Raw genomic sequence first — 16,371 nt, 5'->3', positions numbered from 1 at the left:
CTCTACTTCCTAGCTTTTTTTTTTTTTCCCCATGCAGAATTATTATTTTCTTACACTGTGTAATCTGAATTTTGTGAAATTTGACTGAGAATCTGTGATTGCTGAGTAAAGAAGGAATTCAACCTGAGGTTATTGAATACATCCAGGTACACATCCGCTATCCTCCTCCACCACAGCATTATCTTATTGGGGTATGATGCAGGAGAGCGATTAAATACATGTTGGATGTGATCACTAATAAGCACAGATTTGGTATGTCACATATTTGCCAAGAGCCAATTTTTACAGCCAAGAGTGAATTTTTACAGCCAAGACACATGCCAGGAAAATAGAGGGAGCTTATAACAGAAACACTGGCAGACACTGATGTAGAAGGTGCTGCTACAATTACAGATTACCCAAATGAAAGAAGCGATCTTAACTTAGACCTTTACTAAATGTTAGAAGAGAGGAACAGAGGCCAACAGCTCCGCAGCTGCTCATGCAGATGTCCTTACTGGCCAACAGCCATTTCTCACAGAAGATGCAATACCTTAGCTACCAAAACTTGACTGCTGACGATTTCCTGTCCTGCTCTCTGTATGTGTGACACAGCCAGGTATGGCAATATATAGCTTGGAAAAACAACATTGTTCCTTCATTCAGTGCCTATAGCAAGCAGATGGGTTAAATAACCTGATGAAAAGATTCCTTATCTTTAATTTTATTTGCAATTGAGTCCATATGGGTGTTGTTATTTTTGTCCACCCTTCCTCTTTATGTTCCTGGTTTTGATATCAGAAAGAATTACACTGTCTTTTCATTTCCATCCAAAACAACAGGACAAATTTCTGCATTGTTTTTAAAAGATGATTAAAAAATGTTAAATTATTTTTTCTCCAGAAACTGGGAAGTTCATATACTTCTGTAAAGGTCGGCTGAAATAACCTAATTCAAAAACTGTCTGACTCCTAATCTGCACCTAATTCACATGTTTTGTCACATCCTTCACTTAAGGAAGACAATGAAAGCCAAATTTATCAAAACATTGTCTCTGGATACTGTCCAGAAAACAAAGAGCCCTTGTAAATGTGTTCAATACAGGCTAATTTGCCAGGAAAAAAATAATACAGCTAGTGGCTGTGCATCAGGGAAGTAACATGAAACCAAGTGAGAAGAGCATTGCACAGTTGTCGAGCCAGATGCACCTTCACGTGTTTGCACAGCTACTCTGAAGGCAAGGAGAGACATGCAGATGTAACAAAGCAAAGAAGCTGGCTTAGAGCAGGACGAAGTTTCTGGCCCCAGTAGTCTTCAAGATGGTGCTGCCTGTCCTACCACGCTCTGCCATGCGTGGCACCTTTTGGCATCACACCGAAGCCACTACAATAAAGTTCATTGTAATGGTGTTCAGTGATGACCCTATGATGCTACAGACAGAGAACAGAGTGTACCCAACACATCCCAGCAGAGCATCTTTTCATATATACTATATCTCATGTAGGTCTATCAGTCAATATATCTCTAAACTACCTGCCCATACTATTCTCCCAGGACTGAGGCCCAGCCCAGCCCAGTGGATGTGTCTTGCATTGCCCTACTAAATCACAATTCAGATCAAGCTGTTTTCCTTGACATGCAGGGTCACAATGCAGAACACAAGCCACAATGCCAACCTACTAAGAGGTTGACAGCTCAGGAAGCTTTCCAGGCTTCGTGATGAGTATATGAGACTTGACAGGTCTACAGAACTGGCAGCATAACTTGGGGTGTGTCAGTAGCACCAAGCATGGGTGCCTCTGTAAGTTCGCCAGCACCTTTGGTTTATGCGCAAAATCCATTTCAGTAGATGTGACAACTATTAAGAAGGAAACATTCAAAATAAAGCTACTCATTTTCCTCTATTACTTTTCCCTTTTCTTTTTATTTCTTTCTTTTGCCTCCCAACATTTAAACACAGCCCAATTCTTTTTGTCTACATTGTGGTTGAATTTGTATGACTTAGCTTCTTTTTTAATGCTAGGGCAGCCTTAACATGGATATATGCTATTTTGGAATGTTTTCTTGGTTCAAGTAAATGTGATACTCAAGGGAAGTCTTAGGTATTCCAGCAGAATAACACCAAAGTAGTCCCACATGGTAAAAAAAAATATATATTGGAGAATAATACAACAGGTCTCAGTACAGGGAGGCTGGACTTGTATTACTATTTAGCATAAGGTATATATTAAAAACCTGTATGGGCAACCCCTGAGCAAAACTAAAAACAAGTAATTTCTGCAGCACGGCTGGAAAGCGTGGGATGGAGATTTGGCCTTCAAGTTTAAGCACTTGGGGAGAAGTCACCTGCTGAGTCACGTATAAGACATATGGCCCTGTCAGAGGAAAGTGTGGAGCTTACAAGAATTCGTTGACTTTTGTTTTTTATTTTTAACCATCAAAGTGGGCTTAACTGCCTCCTATGCAGCCCTATATAAAGGCTTACATTAAAAAATAAAGTTAAATGGAATAAAATTGAAAGGCATCATCTCATCATGGTTCCTTTATTAGAAAGGGTACAACTTTACCCTAAAAATTAAAGCCGAGTAAAAGAAAGAGGGCTTGAACTCAGTTTTTGGCCCACTATTGAAATCTTCATACCTCTACACACCAAATTACAATGAAAATTCAATCCCATCATCTGGAGAAAATGAGAACGAAAATAAAATCAGTCAGGTGAATTATCATCTCTGGTAATGCTGGAAAAGCAGCTTAATTATTTTATTGCATTAGATAACCAAAGCTACCTCAATACACAGTTGGGCAGAAACCATAAGAAATTAAACCCTGTCAGCCTGATCTCTAAAACTGTCAGCATTTATTTGTGAACGGAAAAAGAATACAACTAGGTACCTAATCAGCCTCTGTCTTTATTGCAAACCCATTACAGTCATAACCAATTAAATCTAACACTACTTTTAAAAATATGCAATTAATTATGATTAGACACAACTGCGCATGTGCTCATTTTGTACATGCAAAACTTGAAATGGAACAGTAAAACGAGGCCCTGGTTGTCTTCAAAGCAGCTTTGAGTGTCTTTATTGAAAGCCTTTTATGAATTGTACAGATGTTCTCAAAGAAGAATAAAGTTTCAACACACTGCAGCAGGTTAACATACCCTTCAAACAGAGGACTGCGAACTCTACAAAAATTTTAATAATCAGGGCCCTGAGTGCACTAATGAGCTTTAATTACCCTGAGTGGCCCCACTTGGGACTCCCCCCACCCCCTGCCCATGCCCAGGAGCTCTATTTAAGCTCAGGTCCAAGCTATATAGTACAAGAATGCCCATCTCTAGCCCTGTCTACTGCTGTTCCTGCCTGGAGCTGGCTGACCACTTGCTATGGCCATCAAGGGACCCCAAGCCATCTGCTGCGTTCAGGTACCCTTGGGGAAAGAGTAATGGTGGGTGAGGGCATGGCTAGCCCTAGCATCACCCTCTGCTCATGGCTTGGTCCGCCAGGCAGAGCAGCCCCCTTACTGCTCCCTGCCACCAGCCCTCTTCTTGGTGAACTATCCCTGTAATGGGTCTTCTAGAACTTGGTGTGCTTGTGGACTATCTCACCTTAAAGCATATTCTTCAAACAAGATACTGATTTGCTGTTTGTATAGAAAATAATATGAATTTGAAGCTGTGGTGTTATTGATGGCTTCCTAAAGTATTATTGCACTTAAGCTGTAGAAGTACAAAGAGAGCAGAATTCTATGCAGGAACACAGCAGGCTGTTCAAGGATCTGATACACTTGTGGCTCAAGGATATTGACTTTAAACTTCTAAAAACAGTTATAGAAAGGATTTCAAATGGCCACCAGATGGCCTCATTTTTATATAAACTCTCAAGACACTGCTGCTACAGTCAGCTTCTATAACCTGACAGATAAATATTTGTGGTCCCAGACTAAAACCTTCAGATGGGATGGCAGACTGCTTCTAATAAGAAATTGTCTAACAGTGACTGTGATAGGGATACCTCTTATTCTGAGAAGTTTAATTAAAGCACACCTGGAAATGCCCTCCCATTGAACTCTAGGAGCTCCCCCTTGCTCCTGGGCACACAAACCTTCCCTGCTTTAGTGGGAGCTTCAGCAAGGACAGCGTGATGCTTTGCTGAGCTCAGGCAGCTGAGAGACCTGTAGACCCAAGTGCAGCTCAAGTCTTAACAGATTGACAGCGATGCTGAGAGGATTTGATTTTTTGTGAAATGTAGAAAGCTTTTAGTGACTACATCTGAGGGAGGAAGATAATTAATGCAATAACTTTTAATCTGAACAGTTCACTTATTCTTCAGACAAACAGCACAATCAATACTACTTGAACTTCAATATGGTGAAGTTGCCTTTATAGTGATGTTAAATGAGAATTCCTGAGTGCTTTCAAACTGTGCCAATAGTGATTCAGGCTAACAGGAAAGTTACAGACTGACTAATATAATGATCCCCGACACAGGGGAAACTAATAATCCCCGCTTATCTGGGCGGACTTGGTCAAATCTTTTGAAAGCTGGTCTCAACCCAAGCAGCTAACCAGATACCTAAAAATTACTTTCCTAATGTTAGATGTAAAACTCCCTCCTCAATACAAGTTCCCTTTACATTTTTCACCCTTAATTCCATCTAAATAATAGGGAATTGAAGAAGTAAAATATTAGACTAGAGGTTAAGGAGATGTAAGAAAAACAAGGGATGCTGCGCCTATTTTCCTTTGACCCTGCTATAGCTCTCACCCCAAGGTATGGGGAGCCACAGCAATTTTTACTATTCCGAAAAGGAGTATTGCTGGTAAACCATGAAAGTATTTAATTTCAATTAATTAAAAATTTTAGGCTTGTATTTCTCTAAACTTTTCACCAATTACACCACAGCTTGTTGGGCAAGGTGGGCAGCATTCAGGTGACAGCACAGGATAGGATAAAGGAGTAGGTTTGGATGAAATGTGTCTTTTGGCTGACATTAAAAAAATAATAATAATGTAAGTGCTGTCTGTGAAACAATGTGCAATCTCAGGCCTGCCCAGCTGAAGTATAAACCTTGTTCAATGGGTTCCTTAGCATGGATCCTCTTGTGCTTTCCAGTTCATGGAGTTAAGTCATCTGCATCTTCGCTGTTTACTACATGTAAGATAGCATGTGTGAAAGCAGTGGCTCTGGCTGGGCAGGAACAGGAAACAGCTGATTCACACTGCAGGGGATCTGCAAATTGGTATCTCAGAGGGTTTTTACAACTCTTTAAACGGACTGCCATGTGAAAGCAGTTAGGTCCAATGTTTAGATTGAGCATGGGTTTGAAGGAAGAGGGTAGAAAGAGGGAAGTAGTATTTATGGCTATCAACAAGAACTTTGATATACTTCAGTGTGAAAATGGAGGCTGAGCAGAGCTAAGGCTACAAAACACTCAAAAACCCAACAGCAATGTAGTCTTCAGCAACCTCAGGCATTTCTCCATCTATCTCAACATGCTGCTGTGAAGAGCTAGCCAATACTGACAGTGTTAGACTGTCTCACCTCAGATATAACTGCATACCCAATTGGCTTGTCCTGTGGCCTGCTCTGATGCTTCTTGCAGACCCTCAACTCTACTAGACGATAGCAGATGGTGAATATCTCATATTTTACTTGTTTTAAGTAAGCAGATTAAAAAGTTGAAACAGATCAAGTGCTCATCCCTACCTTGCTTCAAAGGCAAACAGTAACACCTGATTTGGCATGAGATGCATGTAGACAACTACCCTCATTCAGCAGCAATAGTGCATGTGCTGCAGGAGCACCCTATTTGGGGGTGGGAAAGAGCAGCATGCTCCAACTGCAGATATTCTTGGTTTCTTCTCCTGGTGCAGGCAGTGTCAGTATAATATGGAGCTGACCCTTCAAGAGTGACAGGACTGCACAGCTGGACATGCCTCTCCCAGGGAGGCAGGAAAGTCTGACTTCTGACCCGTGGGGAAGCAGACTCCAACCCAAATGAAAGTCTCTATTACTCTAACCAAACACTGCTGCATAAAACCAAACAGAAGAGTATACAGCTATTATAAGAAAATACTTAACATTTCACCTCAGAAGAGAGGACCTTTATTCTGCGTTGGAAGCAAGAAAAAACAAAGGCTTGAGGGCCTACAAGAGACCTTTCAGCTGTTATAAAAAGCCTATCAAGAGCCGGTTTCTTATAATAAATGGTGCTTCATGAAGAGTGATTATAAATTTATAAGCATTTACAGATGCATCAATGTATCTCCATTAAGTCCCATCTCATTAACTGCATGTACCTCTTAAAGACCAGCTTCTACCTTTCATATGCAAAGAATTAATACAAGTATCCAAAACTTGGAAGATGTGAATACCCTAACACTAAAATATAGATGTGTAGTTAGCATCTAGGTTAAAAAAAAAAATCTAACTTTTAGACAGGTATAAACAACTCATTTGTTCAAACAAGAACCATAATATCCAACTTGGGACTGCAGAACTACCACAAACAAGTTTTCCCAGGTTTTACAACCACATATGTTTCACAAACCTGCAGGTGCTGTTGACAGAGTCCTCTGGACAATGGTGATGGCACTGACAAGACAGCTTCTTTGGTGGAGGGGCAGGTGCTGTGCTCTCACCATCTTCTTTTCTGCTTTCCATGCTCAACTTGCTGGAGCTTCTCAAGGGCATGTTGTCCAGAAAACTGGCTAGAAATTAAGGGGGAAGAGAAAAAATTCAAGGCATGATTTCAAGACTTGGAATGAATGGTTTAAAGTATTCCTACCCATCAAAATTTGAGAAAGCTATTTGAACCAGGAATTCACTACAGAACAGTTTTCTCTAGACGACTCAAATAGTCACTGTGGTGTGTGAGGTTTACTGGGCCTCAGTGACCTTAGATCAAAGGTGCTGATATTCAATTTCTGCTGCTGGCAGCATTGCAGAGAGATGGTGTGCTTTTCAGACTGGAGTGTGGCTTTTCTCCTATTGCACTACATAGGTCAGATCCTTGATTACACCTTTGCACTTTCTCTGTCTCTATACTTGGCACACATCTACACTCATTGAAACTAAAACAGCGGGATTTACAGTACTCAAGGCAGAGCAGAACAGGGACATGCAATTTAGCAAAGACTTAACAGAAAGTGATGTTTTTTCAAGTTCAACAGCACTTTGTCACTGAGTTGTACAAGCACTACTTGAAAGACAAGGAAAAACAGTTCATATTCTTTAAAAATCTATAAACCAAGTCAAATGCAAGAACATGTCCTAGAATGAAAAATGCTGAAATCCATGGAGGTGATTACTCCTGAAAATATCAGAGTACTGAAACATGGACCTGGTGCAGTAGAGCTAGAGATGCTGGTGAGGGGCTAGGAGCTGTTTAAGTGACTTGCTCTTCCCCCTGCCCCAGTTCTACTCAAATATCAGCTTTTGGTGCTTGTGAATATTTTAAGTCTCAAAGACAAAATGAGATCAGCATGAAAAGCTTCAACTGGCAGTTTCTCACTTTCTTCTTGCTTCCCTGTAAGAATTCTTACTAAAGGCTCCCTTATGAACACTGTCTCCAACAGAGTAGTTGAAGAGCAGGCTTGAAATTCTTCATTTACTGTTAAGTTTTCAGAAACAATTGGCATTATTGTACAATACCATTTGGCTCTAATTAAAATCCTCCTCATATCTCCATCACCGGAACTGATATATTGTGGAGCTGACAGAAAACTCTATCCTCTTCAGCTCCCTAGGGAGAGATGGGGTAGACAAACAGGCAGAGGTGATGGGAACAAGCATCTATTTCAGGGCTTAGATGGAAAGCAACTACTGAGAACAAGCTGAAAGGCACTGAAGCAGAGACTGGAGAATGAGCAGGGCTGATCAAGAAGCCCATGCCCTTAGGAGGACTAAGGAAGCCTAGCCTATGCTTCTGGGTGTGCATGCATGTTACCTCCCAGCTTCATGTCCTACTGTCTTCTGCCAGCTCTGGCAGGAAAGCCTTGCATAAGAAAGGCACTGGCAACAACTGGCAGGTGTGCTCTAGTTTTCTTCATGTGAACTGTCCCTAGCAAACTGGGGGAAAAGCTGAAACTTCTTAGCTCCGAGGAAAGTGGGGCTTTATACTTAAAGACATAGTATTCAGACAAATGTTAGCTTTCTGAAGATCATGCACTCCTTGCATATTAGTATTAGGGCAATGCACGTGAAATACAATCATTCACCATACCAGATTATAACATCTGTGAAATACAAAACTCATATGGCTTGGTCTTTAGATTTGTTCAGTACCTATACATCCCATTGAAACCAATTTGAGGTTTTGATTAGTTCACGTCTTCAGAAAGTCAAACCAGAAAACTCATTATGAAGCATACACAAAGTATGGGCTTTTAACTCTTGTACCCAGCATCAAGATATTAATTGCATTCATGACACAAGTGGCTGTTGAATATACTTTTAAAATCTTGACAAAATTAGAACTCAGTGGTTTAGTTCACTCAAGATGCATTGCATATTTATTTGCTCATAGCTGTAACTTAAGATGCAGCAGGTGTTTAAGGGAAAATGCACTGTTTGTTTCTCACAACATAAAAATTTAAAATGCAGCTTGTATACAGCAAATTAGTATCAAGAGATGTTTGCTCCCTGGGTCACAGGATTGGAGATTAAATAAGTTCTTTCAATCAGATTTACTTTCTTACTACTGGATAGGGAATATTCAATTATTAATATTCCTGTCAAGAATTTTCAAATTTCAAGCTCATAAAGCAACACAATGACCTTCTAGCTCACGAGGCAACTGAGTGAAATCCTGTGCCCTGTGTAAGCACTTCTTCAACACGGTATCTACAATTTCAGCAGGGTCTTTATTCAACAAAGGAAGAATGCAAAAATGAAAGCGTTTTACACCTAGCATTAAAAAAAAGAAAAGCTTCAGCACTTTGAAATATTAAAAAAAAAAAAGTTAAGTTTAACCTACAGTTGTATGTATTATAAGGAGGGCATTTAGTTGTTTGTTACCTCTTTCAATAAATAAGAGTTGTGCCCCATTGCAGTTTGTGCCCATCGCTCATTAGGGATAGGATCAAGAACAGCTCCTGCAGAACTTGCTGTAAACAGCAGCTTACATCTCTAGACCTGTTTGTATCCCTGGGTAAAATGAGGCAGGTGGGAGCTGCTGAACTATAATCTGAAATCTGAAGTACTGTCAAAACCACAGGTGGCTGTTGAGAGATATAATTTGGTTTGAGGAAAACTTAGTATGATTTAGGCTGGTTGGTATTCATACTTACACTTCCAAGAGATTGAAATAGGGGATGTAGCCTAAGATTTTGTTTCCTGCTCATGCCCAGGTCAAAACTAGTGGAAAATCATTGCAGTTCAGTGTCTAATGCATGAAATCAAATATAATTAAAAGAGGTACGAGTAGGATACTCTCAGGCCCTTTTTCATCTATAAAGAAAAATCTTTCTCGCTTTATCTTGTTGTTCCTTTCCTTAAATTCTTGAGTCATAGCTAAAGAGATGGGCTCTTGTCTCTGAAATTCAGATGTCTCACCCAACAGGTGACTCAGGACCACTTAGGAAATTTCCTCCTGCTCAGTTAGAATTCAAGAGACCCCCACTGAAACTTACGTCTGCTTGACTTCAGAGCAGAAAGATTTTCAGCAGTCCCTTCCAAGAACTGTAACTTGTAGGAAGAATCCCATCATGACAAGAGCTTTCCAGAGTCTGGAAACAAGTTCTTCCTGATTTCAGGTGTGAAACACACAGCTGGGATGGCTAACAGCCTACTGCTCTTGCTGTTGCTGCCATGCTGTAACAAACGCATCCAGTTCATGCAGACCTGGCTCTGTCTAGAAATTAAAGGGCTCTATCTAGCCCTTTTGGTGTTGAAAAGCTCTCTGAAGGACCCATGTCCAAGCGCCCTGAATGCAAGGGATTCTATCCCATTTGAACTTGGCTGCTTCTCTGCTATATCCTATTCTGTTGCTTATTATAGCCAGTTTCCCATCCCCACTGAATGGAGGACAATGTAGAACAACTGCAGAAAAAGAGGTAGCAGAAGCAAGGTTCTTGCACGCTGCTGAGAAACTCACTGGCTACACTAGGGAATTAAACAGTTAAGAGTCTGTACCTTCAGACCTATACAACATCAAGTTTAGTTGATTTTTCTCAGCTTCTCTACTGAGGTTCATGAGCATGTACAAAGTACCTTCCACCACAAGAACAAGCAGGTGTCCACCAGGGCTCTTAAGTCTATTTGGAGTACTGCTTGTGAGAGATTTTCCTCTGTAGGACTGGAACCACTCAGACTCAGTTGTGATGTGATGCCCTCTGTCATGAATGTCCACTGAGAAAGGGAATTGTGTGCCCAGAAGAGGTATGCCTGTTTGTTTTTTCCAAATGTTAGTGTCTATCTGTAGCTTCTGTGCTTCACCTGGGATTCTCTATCATATTTGAAGGTGAACTTTACCAAAAGGTGCGACTAGGAAGATCATGAAGTCAGCAGGAAGAGAGTGAGGAAAACACTGTAATGTGCTGTAAAATGGAAGCATTACCTTGGATGACTATAGGAATGACTAACGTGTCTAGTCTAAAACCCCACTAACCCCCATGTCAACAAATAAGCCGCCTTAGAAATATTCTTCACTTTTGGTTCCCATTCCTCCTAGACTTCATGGTAATCTTAGAGCACTAAGTATCTAAATACTAAATTCCCCTTTCCTGTGTGTCAAACCCCTTCACTGTTATTCGATTTCTCTTTTTAATGATAGAAAACTGATTACATAACCTCACTCCACAGCCACAGTGAAGTAACCCTCAGCATGAGATACATTTTGTTTTTTAAATGATGCTGTCTGCAAGATGGTGGTACCCACAGACACAAAAAGAAAACCATCTATTTAAGCTTCTCTGCATTGATCCATGTAAGAGCATAAAAGTCCCATCTAGAGAGCACATCTAATATATATTCAGTCCTCAAGCTCTCTGCTGTGGCTGCCAATAAGTACTCCAACCCTTGCCAGCTGTAGCCGTAGCTATGCGACTTGGACAGGAATTTCTCCACTAGAACCTGGATAAAGCCCAATAACTCATTTCACACAGGCCCAGAGCCATCAGATGGTAATGACTTTTGGGCACTACCCTGATTCAACAAGTCCAGTAATGAAGGAGGTGAAAAGCTCTGTACTCTGTTACTGGAGTCCAAATCTTAAGCCACCTTGTTCCCTGAGGATAAATAATTAGCAATAGTTGCCTCAACAGATTGACTTCTGTGCCGCAGCCATGTGATTTACGTGCTAGCTAGCTATCACAGTATAAAAGCAGATCTTCTATAACCTTTGCATGGGTTTGCCAGGAGTAAAAGTCAGACTTGTTTCTTATTAAAATAGATATTAAGGTCCACAAACAATTAAATGATGAAAAAAAAGTACTGTGATTATTTTTCTACACAGTATTTGAAGCATCATACTAACACAGTATGATTCATTCATATTTTCCCATGCTTATAAAAAAAAAAAGTAGCTTACATCATTCACTGACAGTAAGATATGTTTGCTGCTTCTGAGAAGGTACATGTAGGAAGCTTTGAGTATTACGGATAGGCCCTTTGGACTGGAAATTAAATACGCAAAAGCATCTGAACAAGAATTAAAGAAAACTTCTAAATCTACTTTAGGTCAGAAGGTAGCAAAACAGTCGACTTGATAGAATTTCCGTTCAATGGTTTTAAGCCACAAGGTTACTTCATCTATAGCCTACACTGGCCTATACAGCTAGTGAGCTTTTCATCAAATCATACTTGTATTAAAGTATGAAACTATCACACAACACCCTGCTAGGGTTTCCTATACTACATCATGAACTGCAGCTTGATGACTTCCCACAAGGCCAGTGTTACACCATTGACATGATTGTTTTAAGAGAAAGGGAAATAACTAACTGCTAACTCACTGCACTTTGCAGTCATCAGATAAAAGAATTTCCATGGGATATTTTTTGGCAAATAGTCAGTAATGAAAACACACTACAGTTCAAGAAGTTGAAATAAATTATACCTCTTAACTCAGCCTGATCTACTGTGTAAAATGGTCAAGAGGTAACAGTAAAACATTTTTTATTGGTGACAATTATAATAACAAAGAAGGAAAAAAGGATCATGACAGTCTCCTTTTGCTCGATATTCAAGGCTACCATACAAAACTAGGAAAGGCCAGATGCCAAGACCTGCACAATTGATCCAAAAGCACAGTAAACAAAATCTGGCATTAAAAATACCAGAAAAATGAAAACAACATGCACTCCTTTTCAGTGTATGACTGTATTGCACTAGGGAGCTTCAAATGAGGTTGGCATCAAATGGTGATTGAAAATAGCTTTAATCTGATATACATATACCCATTGTAATAAAATGGCATACTAACAGAAATGTAGCAGTGTTGGGTTTATCTTGTATGATTTGCTTCATTTTACACCTCTGTTGGAGTTGCTATGCACCAAAGCATGTACAACCTTCTCATCTCTATAGTTCAAAATTTGGATGTTTTTGCTTTTATTCATGATGTAAATAGCAAGGGTTACAATCAGATATAATTTAAAAATTTTATTTTCTTAAATTAAAAACAAATAACCTGTCCCTATTATTGGAATTCTCACTGAATACCAATATAGCTATACGTATCTGCTACTAATTTATTTTTTTTTTCAGAAAATGCTTTAGCATTTGGCTTGAACAGGATAAGCACCCTTCTCCCATAAAGTCTGTGTAAACTATCTTAATCATACTTGATATTATTAGTTAAGTTCAGCATGGAATGTAACAAGCTGTAACAAAACCACTGAGACGAGACCCCTCAAATTAATACTCAAATTAATGCCATATTACTTGTAAATTAAAATTGCAAAGGCTTCTTTGGTGTCATAACCCACGGAAAGCTCCCATATAATTTGCTGTCCGCCATTACATCATAGTTTGATTGAGTGTTACTTTTTCCTGGTTTCCTCTCATTTCTGCTATCCACGGTTAATCTATGTCATTTTTCATTTGGAAAAAATGAGAACCCATTGGCTGTCTTCTCATAACATGAGATACTGTACCAACAGATAGAAAAAAGCACAAAAGAAAGACTTATTTCAAAATTCCAAAGGAAAGACCCTGCAAAGTGTTTTAGCCTGCCTTCCAGACACAGTGAAGTCTAGCTATATACCCGCTGTAACTTTCCTCTATTAAAGAATTTCTACAATTCTATTAAACCCCTCACTTAATTCTACTGTTCATAATCATCTAGTTCCACTTGTAATTGTTCCATTCCAAAGAGAAACTTTTTTAATATAAATTACCTTTTCATTCATCTCTGCAAATGTTAAAAAAAAAAAAGTATTTCACGTCCTCAGTAAGATATCAAAATTTTCCTTTTTTCTAATCTTTTTGAGAGCACAGCAAATCTACAAGTAGCATATGCTGGATCTACCATTACACTTTTCTGAATTGTGTGTTCTTGTCCCATTAAATATGAATAAACATTTAGCGAATGTTTATGGAAAAGTGCTACTGTTTTATGCATGTATGGGGGTAATAGGTAATAAAACTGGACCACTAAGACAAATATTCCATAAACACTGAGATCCAGGGTCCAATCTGAGAATGACCATCTCTCCTGGCTTCATTCTGAAAAAGACTGAGTCATGACCGAGCATCATCTGTCAAAAAAATCAGAGGAGATAAGGTACAGCTAAATCACACCTGTTCTGTTCTCCTTGAAGTGTTAGTCATTAAGGTACTACAAAATAATCAGACATTTCAGATGCACATTAGCCTAGCTTTGTGTGATAACATGCAGAAATTTAGGTTTGCCATGGTTGAATTACTTTATATAGTTTCATTTATCAATTTGGTTCACACTGAATGCCTACATCTACTTTTCAAGATAACCTCAAACGGAAATGAAGTTACTGAATAGTAGTTTACAGTGTACAAAGGCACATTAAATGATAGTCTCATGTCTTCGCCAAATTTGCAATATTCCTTACCACAGAAAACAAATTTAACTATTTCAGTGAAACTGCCGAAGCAATTTATTTGAAAGACGGGGGTTATTTTTATCTCTCATCACTTTTATGTAACAAACCTTTCTTTTTCATTTCTTCCTTGACAGCATCTTGGGACACTGTCAAGCCAACGTAATCAAAACTCATGAACTACACCAACTAAAGCTCAGCTGCAAAACCCCATCTATGAGCATCACTGGATCAAAACAGGGAATGGAAGCTCAGATAACAAGATGTGAGATGAGCAGTCTGGACGTTAAACTGCAGACAGCATTCAGGGTCTGTGCCACAGTACCTTCAGCAACTTTTTATGGAAAGAGAGACAGGAAGATTGCTATTACAGACCAAAGCTTGTTACTTCTGTTCTTAAGCTGCAAATCCCCACGCGCGCTTGCAGTTCCCAGCAGCAAACACTGAATGCCACCATCGTGATATTTGGCCAACGCCTCTGCAAGCAATCTTGAAAACCTCCCTGAACACTAGCAAGAGAAAAAGAATTTCAGACAGGAAGCAATACAATCTGATGTTGTTACTACTGAATTATGCTTTGCTATCTGATCTTTAAGAAGGCATCAAAGATAGTAATGGACAAGCTGCAGATTTTTATTTCTTATCATTTCAGATGATACTCTGATTGACTGAGGCATTAAGAGAATGAGAAGCATTTAAGAAAAGCAGCAACAGACAGCCTTCACCCTGTGGCACTCTCAGATGCATTTAATAAATCATCACCACTCCTCTTCCCTTTTCCAAGGAAAAGAAACCCAAGAATGCTATGCCCGGTAGTCAAGATAAATATAGTGGCTGGAAGATAAAAATATCAGCTAGCTCTCTCACTCCAACACCAAAAACTGCACCTGTATATTAAAATGTACTGAGCAGGTGCCCCTGCCACGCTTGCAGGAGCCAGTGCCCTTCTGACTGATTTGCTTTGGCTGTTCTTCAGTAGATGTGACATACATACCTCCAGATCAGCCTAGAGAGCAACCTTCTTCATCGTTCTCAAACTCCTGTTTCAATCCTGCTATGTAATTGTTCCCTCTCACTTGTCTTAACAAATTGTGTAGAGTTCACAGGAAGAAGAAATAGCTGTTATATAGCTATCTTATAGCATAAGCATGTGCTATTTTTAATGGTATTTCTTAAGGACATGTTTTAGTGATGGGATTCAGTAGGTCAGGCTGATGACTGGACTTGGTGATCTTGAAGGTCTTTTCCAACCTAAATGATTCTATAGAACCACAGAATATCCTGAGTTGGAAGGGACCCACAAGAATCATTGAGTGCAACTCCTGGCTCCACACAGGACCACCCAAAAAATCAGACCACCTGTCTGAGAGCATTGTCCACAAACTTCTTGAACTCTAGCAGGCTCGGTGCTGTGACCACTGCCCTGGGGAGCCTGTCCCAGTGCCCGACCACCCTCTGGGTGCAGAACCTTTCCCTAACCCCCAGCCTGACCCTCCCCTGTCCCAGCCCCATGCCGTTCCCTCGGGTCCTGTTGCTGTCCCCAGAGAGCAGAGCTCAGCGCCTGCCCCTCCGCTCCCCTCGTGAGGGAGCTGCAGGCCGCCATGAGGCCTCCCCTCAGCCTGCTCTGCTCTGGGCTGAACAAACCAACAGACCTCAGCTGATCTTCACACACCTTCCTCTCTAGACGCTTCACCATCTTTGTAGCCCTCCTTTGGACACTCTCTTAACAGTTCTATGTCCTTTTTGTACAGTGGTGCCCAGAACTGCACACAGTACTTGAGGTGAGGCCGCAGCAGCGCAGAGCAGAGCGGGACAATCACTTCCCTCAACCAACAACTAGCAGTGCTGTGCCTGATGCACCCCAGAGTATGGGTGGCCCTCCTGGCTGCCAGGGCACGCTGCTGGCTCATGTTCAACTTGCCGTAAACCAGAATCCACAGATCCCTTTTTGTGGAGCTGCTGTCCAGCCTCTCACCCCCAAAACTGTACATACAGCCTGGGTTGCTCCATCCTAGGTACAAAATCCAGCACTTGCTCCTATGAAACTTTACATTGTTGGTGATTGCCCAGCCCTCTGATTTGTCAAGATCTCTCTGCAAGGCCTCTCCACCCTCAAGGGAGTCAACAGCTCCTCCCAGTTTAATGTCATCCACAAACTTACTTAGTATGCATTCGAGTCCTTCATCCAAATCATTTATATAAAAACATTAAAGAATCATAGCTCCATTTTGGGGCCGTTTCTCCGTATAACTTTCTTTCAACTTGGTTTATCGTTTAGCTCACCACAAGTGCTTCCCAGATCATCTGCTCCCTATGAATTTCCATCAAGTGCCCATCTATCTGCCAGGAGGGCAGATTAGTTGGTATCTGAA

The 16,371-nt window shown here is 40.4% G+C and overlaps 1 protein-coding gene across 25 annotated transcripts in view; it reads right to left on the bottom strand.

The window, feature by feature from the left end:
• The window catches only part of BMPR1B (bone morphogenetic protein receptor type 1B), a 254,525-nt gene that overhangs the window by 26,148 nt on the left and 212,006 nt on the right, over positions 1 to 16,371 (bottom strand). For 20 of the 25 annotated variants that reach the window (XM_048049459.2, XM_048049469.2, XM_048049464.2 and 17 more), the window contains one exon: positions 6,532 to 6,691. In XM_048049459.2, the coding sequence (XP_047905416.1) occupies positions 6,532 to 6,691 (160 nt within the window). The remainder of the gene's footprint in view (positions 1 to 6,531; positions 6,692 to 16,371) is intronic. The other 5 variants (XM_066996391.1, XM_066996386.1, XM_066996387.1 and 2 more) reach the window with 1 other exon arrangement.

This window comes from Anser cygnoides, chromosome 4 (assembly GCF_040182565.1).
Source record: "Anser cygnoides isolate HZ-2024a breed goose chromosome 4, Taihu_goose_T2T_genome, whole genome shotgun sequence".
Taxonomy (NCBI): Eukaryota; Metazoa; Chordata; class Aves; order Anseriformes; family Anatidae; genus Anser; species Anser cygnoides.
The sequence above is the reverse complement of the archived record's forward strand: the minus strand, read 5'-3'. Positions and strand labels throughout refer to the sequence as shown.